This window comes from Thalassophryne amazonica, chromosome 11 (genome assembly GCF_902500255.1).
Source record: "Thalassophryne amazonica chromosome 11, fThaAma1.1, whole genome shotgun sequence".
Classification (NCBI taxonomy): Eukaryota; Metazoa; Chordata; class Actinopteri; order Batrachoidiformes; family Batrachoididae; genus Thalassophryne; species Thalassophryne amazonica.
Window position 1 is genome coordinate 33,450,447 of NC_047113.1, and position 7,432 is coordinate 33,457,878.

Here is a 7,432-nt window from a genome sequence, read left to right on the forward strand (position 1 = left end):
GTCATTATCGTTTTTGATTCTCTTTAACATAACAGCATCATAATATTATACACTTAGTCCACAAAGTGGTGATTTAGGGTTGCAGACAGTTTTATTTAACAAAATGACAAAACCCAGACTCAGGTCCTGATGTATTTCCTTCTTGGTTCACTGAGGAGGACCCCTCCTTCTTTCATTGCCAACCTGAAGGACTGAACCTGTCAAAGAGAAATCGGGCACTGAGAAACACTGTGCCGCAGATAGCGAAAGATGAATTACATTTGAGTGTTGCCGTTTGGACTCACAGTGTCACAGCGGTAGTGCCAAGGAATCTCACTGTACACCATTCTGGTGATGCCGGCCTGCTTGCATCGGTGCGCCAGCACCTCCCCCACAGCCTGACACGCTGCCACGCAGTTTGTGAAGGCCAACTCCCGCTTTATAGCCCACTCCTTAGTGGAGCAGGAGAGCACCGGGACAGGAGAGCTAACGGAGAAGACCTCTGCTGTCACATGGTGCTGGCTACGAGAAAATACCAACCTGAAAAGAAACAAACACTGGTAAAAACACAAATGTTTAAACCCTGTTCTCACTTTCATGGATGTGACGGTCATATGGTCTTGAACGGTAACAAACTGGTGTAATATAGACTGCAGTTTGATGACAACATACTGGACCAGAATATTCTAGTTCACCACGGGCCCCTTTGCAGAGATCTGTTGTTTTCCAAGGTATGGACAAAGGTTCAGGCAGATTCAACAGGATGAAAATTCATGAAAGAAAACGTGACTTCAGAACTTGACATGAAGTTACTCATTTCCTTAATCTGGTCAGAGTACAGCACTAGATAATCAGTCCAGTAGGGATGAAACTACCCTCTGAAGTGATAAAATTTGGCTTGTCTAATTTATCACTGGATTTGTGCACCCAAATATGAAGTAGGTATGACAATCATCCTGGATTTAGTTTTCTTTTAGGTACAACATGGTTGTTGCCTTGCAAACAGCTAACAACAATAGCACCCAATATGCAGGGCAAGCAGCAGGTGTAAATCCTGACACCAGCGGTCTGTACTACGAAGCGGGGTTACTGGCTTATCAGGGTAACTTCGGGAGTAAGTTGATGACGTGTGGAGTAACTTCCCGGTTAACCCGTACTACGAAAGGTGGATAGATTTTGATCGAGATATGCTGCCATGGCAATTTGCGCTGTGTGCCAAACCTGCTCCGAGCAGGTTATGTTCTCGGTTAGCTTGAGGTTTTCGCTTAACCACTCCCTTTATAAGTACCGTCCATCCACTGTCAATCACTCGAAGACAATGCCGGCCTACCTGGATGATCTGTTTGATATTGGGGCACAAATTGTGAGGGGCTCTCTTTGCAGGGCGAGGGTTTTTAAAGACTGCCAGAATATGATGACATACCGGGACGATATTCTCTATGAAAGATATAGATTCTCAGCTGAGGGAATTCGTTATCTTTTGTCAGCTGATCGGGCCAGAAGTCTGTAACATCACCCATCGTACACTGTAAAAAAAGACTTGTTTTTACAGGAAAACACTCGCAGCTGTGGTTACCAGGGAGTTCCTGTAAAAAATACAGCAGCTAAATGTACAAAAAAAAAAGAGCTCTTGTTTGTAGATTTAACAGTTCTTTTAATGTGAGTCAGCCGTGGTTCATTCACTGTAAATCCATATACATATTATGTCTGTAATGTTATCTACTGTGCTGCTGTATGTTTTACAGGAAATCCCTGGTAACCACAGCTGCGAGTGTTTTCCTGTACAAAAAAGTCATTTTTTACAGTGTAGCAATGCCCCGACGATCGAGCAGATAATGTGCCTTGTGCCTATTTTGCCAGTGAACAATTTATGTATTCCATCGGTGATGCTGAACATCTGAGCAAGAATACAGTATGTCGTATGATTCGCAAGGTAGTACTTGCCAATGTACCCAATGCAAATCAAAGAAGGGTTTTATGCAATCGCGGGTAATTACTAATATCAAAATAGGTCTAATCCATGTCCATTAATTAGGCGAAGTGGAGCTTATCAAGCTATGAATATAAACCTACCGTTCTGAAGGATGTTTTTATATTTCATCTTCACCTGCTGCCAGGTGCGTTTGGCACTGCTATTGTATCTGAAATATTGACAGGATTACAACCCCTGGCAAAAATTATGGAATCACCGGCCTCGGAGGATGTTCATTCAGTTGTTTAATTTTGTAGAAAAAAAAGCAGATCACAGACATGACACAAAACTAAAGTCATTTCAAATGGCAACTTTCTGGCTTTAAGAAACACTATAAGAAATCAGGAAAAAAAATTGTGGCAGTCAGTAACGGTTACTTTTTTAGACCAAGCAGAGGAAAAAAATATGGACTCACTCAATTCTGAGGAAAAAATTATGGAATCATGAAAAACAAAAGAACGCTCCAACACATCACTAGTATTTTGTTGCACCACCTCTGGCTTTTATAACAGCTTGCAGTCTCTGAGGCATGGACTTATGAGTGACAAACAGTACTCTTCATCAATCTGGCTCCAACTTTCTCTGATTGCTGTTGCCAGATCAGCTTTGCAGGTTGGAGCCTTGTCATGGACCATTTTCTTCAACTTCCCACCAAAGATTTCAATTGGATTAAGATCCGGACTATTTGCAGGCCATGACATTGACCCTATGTGTCTTTTTGCAAGGAATGTTTTCACAGTTTTTGCTCTATGGCAAGATGCATAATCATCTTGAAAAATGATTTCATCATCCCCAAACATCATTTCAATTGATGGGATAAGAAAAGTGTCCAAAATATCAACGTAAACTTGTGCATTTATTGATGATATCATGACAGCCATCTCCCCAGTGCCTTTACCTGACATGCAGCCCCATATCATCAATGACTGTGGAAATTTACATGTTCTCTTCTGGCAGTCATCTTTATGAATCTCATTGGAACGGCACCAAACAAAAGTTCCAGCATCATCACCTTGCCCAATGCAGATTCGGGATTCATCACTGAATATGACTTTCCATCCAGTCAACCACAGTCCACGATTGCTTTTTCTTAGCCCATTGTAACCTTGTTTTTTTCCTGTTTAGGTGTTAATGATGGCTTTAGTTTAGCTTTTCTGTATGTAAATCCCATTTCCTTTAGGCGGTTTCTTACAGTTCGGTCACAGACGTTGACTCCAGTTTCCTTCCATTCGTTCCTCATTTGTTTTGTTGTGCATTTTCGATTTTTGAGACATATTGCTTGAAGTTTTCTGTCTTGATGCTTTGATGTCTTCCTTGGTCTACCAGTATGTTTGCCTTTAACAACCTTCCCATGTTGTTTGTATTTGGTCCAGAGTTTAGACACAGTTGACTGTGAACAACCAACATCTTTTGCAACACTGCGTGATGATTTACCCTCTTAAGAGTTTGATAATCCTCTCCTTTGTTTCAATTGACATCTCTCGTGTTGGAGCCATGATTCATGTCAGTCCACTTGGTGCAACAGCTCTCCAAGGTGTGATCACTCCTTTTTAGATGCAGACTAACAAGCAGATCTGATTTGATGCAGGTGTTAGTTTTGGGGATGAAAATTTACAGGGTGATTCCATAATTTTTTCCTCAGAATTGAGTGATTCCATATTTTTTTCCCTCTGCTTGGTCTAAAAAAGTAACCATTACTGACTGCCACAATTTTTTTTCCTGATTTCTTATAGTGTTTCTTAAAGCCAGAAAGTTGCCATTTTAAATGACTTTAGTTGTGTCATGTCTGTGATCTGCTTTTTTTCTACAAAATTAAACAACTGAATAAACATCCTCCGAGGCCGGTGATTCCATAATTATTGCCAGGGGTTGTAGGAATAGCAATCATACAGTCAAGGTAGCCTATTTAGGAAACATTAAATTAACCTAACATTTATTAGTAGGCCTATGCCCACTTCTGAATCGTGTTGCATCTGGGCGTAATTAATGAAAGGTGGTCATTTTTTTTACACATATTAGACATTCCACAGGTTAATCATCTGTAACAGATTTGGGGAACAATTGAATTGTACGTACGCATTTACCCGATCACCAATACGTTGCCAACAAGCCTGTCTTGCTTTATTGGCAGACGATGTGTTCGATTTCCCTCTTAATATTAATTTAAATTCCTCGTAGCTCCGCATAATAATCGTGCATTCTTCTTCGGTAAAGTAAGGTGACCGCGCCATCATTGAAAAATGGTGACGTGTGCTGCAACCTGCCCCTTTTATGTGAATGCACACAAACTCCAATTAGGTTAACACAGGTTCAACAAATCAACATCTTATTCAGCGTCGTAGTACCGATTAACACCACTTGAGGAAACCAGGTTGTGTCAATCCCAGTTTAAGAGGGTGACCCTGGGTTACATCTGAGTAGGTTAACCCTGCTTCGTAGTACAGGCCCCAGGTGTATATCTATAGAGCTGGCTCTGTGAGCATGTCTGTGTAGATTCATCTTAATACCATTTCCTGTTTACATGCTCAGCATCTAAATAGAACAAGTAGCCATTTAGCTGCATATCTCATTTGCACCATGTCACAATGCGGTAACTACAGAAACAGGCACTATCTATTCATGCATATATTAAAGGCTTTTGCCATGGCATTATGCAACACCAAACTGTCATAGAGCCAATATGTTTGGGATGCAAGTTCATCTCATGAACCTCTCACACAAAGTCACAAATTGACAACTTCGACCTACTATTTCTGACTAAAGTCAGGAGGATTCAAATTCTGTGTTTGAATACCTGTTCCTCTACTAATCTGGTGTCAGTTGCTGGCCCTTCAGATGGAGCTTTTGTTTTCCTGATTTGTAAAAGGGAAGTTGGATAAAAGTCTCTGTGTGCATATTTAATTATGAGCATAAATGGGCCTTCAGGGCCTCATTCCGAAAACAGAATAATACATCACCCTTTGCTAAGGAGCTGTCAATTACAGTGGGACCACATTCACACTGTGCAAGGAACCCATGCACAACCATTAAGGGGGTTTCGACATACAAGTACAGCCTTCCACTCACTGTAAACATAATGCAGAGTGTTGGAAAATTGACACCAAAATAAACACGATGCAAACAGTCAAAACTAGCAGGTACACCAAGGATTTAAAGAGATGAGTTGAGACATTTAATCCACGCCAAACGCACGTACCTGTGGTAAAAGTCCCTGCGAGGCCAGCTGCTTTTCCAGCCCCGTTCCTTCACAGCCAGCGCCATCTGCTCCAGGTTCCGTGGGTTTCTGTTCAGAAAGGTTGGGTTCACTGCTTCATTTTCTTTGGTGCATGGTTCCTGCTGTAATGAAACCTGGTTCATACACCGGGCTGGAGAAAAAACACCACGAGCATTTTAAAGAACGCTGCTATGCAAATGTGAGAAATATGTGAACGCAAAATCAAGACTGTGTTACAAAATCTAATGCTTGATCTACTGATGAAACAGAATGAGGGTAGGAGATAATAACCTGAGACTGTTTTAGTAAGCAGAAACGATTTTGAATTTTCAATTCTTTGCAAAATAAGCATTCATTTGGCCACTAGATGTCATTGTAGAAACATGCTTCAAACATTTTAAAAGAAAAATGATTCAGTTTCGAACCATAAATATGTATTTCTGCTGCGTGAAATATTGATACACCGGCGGAAACTTCTCACATTTAAGTTTTAAAAACATTTATTTTTACCTGACGGTAAAACAGCCGGACGACGTCTCTGAATTTGACCGAAGAGCAGCCGAACATTTCGACTTATTTGACTCAGTATCATGTCCTCTTCAGCTTTCTTCACGTCATTAATAAAACGTTTATTACTATATCACCGTAGTTTATCGCCCCACGTCCTTCCAATTAAAGTATATTCTATCCTAGAACGTGCAGCTCTATTTTTGACGTTCCAACGTCCGTGCGACCTGAAAAACAGCACTGACGGAAACGAAGACAGCGCTTCACAACGTTCCGCTTCTTTTTGAGTTCTTCAATTTCTGATTTATTTATTTTTTTACAATGAATCCAATATAATCCAATGACATGTTTTCAAAGTACTGGTTTTGCGCTGATAATCAGAATTAAAAAAAGAAATGTTTAAGAAGTTGCCCAGTAAAGTTAAATCTACATTTGACGTGATATCATGTACCTTTTCAGCATAATAATTTGTAACCAATTACCTAAAATAAACAAATAAATAAATAACATTAATAGAAATAATAATGTTTGTAACCAAACACACAGTCACCTGTCACTTTAAGTGGAGAAGAGCTGCTGGTAACCACACCCACTCTGTGTTTAGAGAAGGAGGCGTGTCCTGCTGTCACAGAGCAATCAACAAAGATGAAAAACAAAACACCTTTCAGTCTTGTTTGTAAAGGGACAAAATTAATTATGGGACCTTGAGGATGATTAATTCTGGTTATAATTAGATAATAATATACTTAATGTAAAAACCAGCCAGATTAATTTAAGAATACATAAGGATTAAAAAAGAGCCGTCAAACTCAATCTGTGTCCTTTATATACAATTAGGCAGGTGCATACATTTGGGCACCCATGTCATTTTATTAATTTGAATACATTTAGCAGTAATTATTGGAACACAAAATTGGTTTGTAAGCTCATTGACCCTTGATCAACTTACACAGGTGAATCCAATCATGAGAAAGGGTATTTAAGGTGACCATTTGCAAATATTTCCCCTCTTTGCATCTCTTCTGAGTGGCAACATGGGAACCTCCAAACAACTCTCAAATGACTTGAAAACAAAGACTGTTGTCCTGGTGTTGACTGGTGTCCTTAGACAGCTCTTTGGTGTTGGCCATGGTGGATAGGTTGAAGTGTGATTGATTGAGTGTGTGGACAGGTGTCTTTTATACAGGTAACGAGTTCAAACAGGTGCCATTATTACAGGTAAAGAGTGCAGAATAAGAGGGCTTCTTAAAGAAAAAATAACAGGTCTGTGAGAGTCAGAATTCTTGCTGGTTGGCAGATGATCAAATATTTCATACAATAAAACACAAATTATTTAAAAATCATACAATGTGATTTTCTGATTTTTTTTTTTTTTTTTTTTTTACATTCTTTAACAGTTGAAGTGTACCTACAATAAAAATTACAGACCTCTCCATTCTTTGTAGGTGGGATAGTTGCAAAATCGACAGTGTATCAAATACTTATTGGCTCGATGTCTATCGATCAGCCCAATGTTTGCTATTGATTGTTATGAATGTGGCAGTACAGTAGCCTAGTGGTCAGCACTGTTGCCTCACAGCAAGAAGTTCCTGGGATTGCTTCCCACCTGGTCTTTCCTGTGTGGAATTTGCAAGTTCTGCCTGCATTTGCATGGGTTTCCCGCACTTGCAAAGACATGCAGTTTAGATGAATTGGTGACGTTGACTGTAGCCCTGTGATAGACTCTGAGCCACTCCGGGGTGTACTTCAAGGCTCCAGCC

The 7,432-nt window shown here is 40.1% G+C and overlaps 1 protein-coding gene across 1 annotated transcript; it reads right to left on the reverse strand.

The window, feature by feature from the left end:
* Nucleotides 1–69: 69 nt before the first annotated feature.
* Nucleotides 70–5,908, reverse strand: mrpl18 (mitochondrial ribosomal protein L18). The gene is made up of 4 exons (XM_034181159.1): nucleotides 5,676–5,908; nucleotides 5,148–5,316; nucleotides 285–519; nucleotides 70–197 (listed from the first exon to the last, which is right to left on the reverse strand). The coding sequence occupies exons 1-4, from the start codon at nucleotides 5,755–5,757 to the stop codon at nucleotides 120–122; spliced, it is 564 nt and encodes a 187-aa protein (XP_034037050.1). The 5' UTR covers nucleotides 5,758–5,908; the 3' UTR covers nucleotides 70–119.
* Between the last annotated feature and the right edge of the window lie 1,524 nt (nucleotides 5,909–7,432).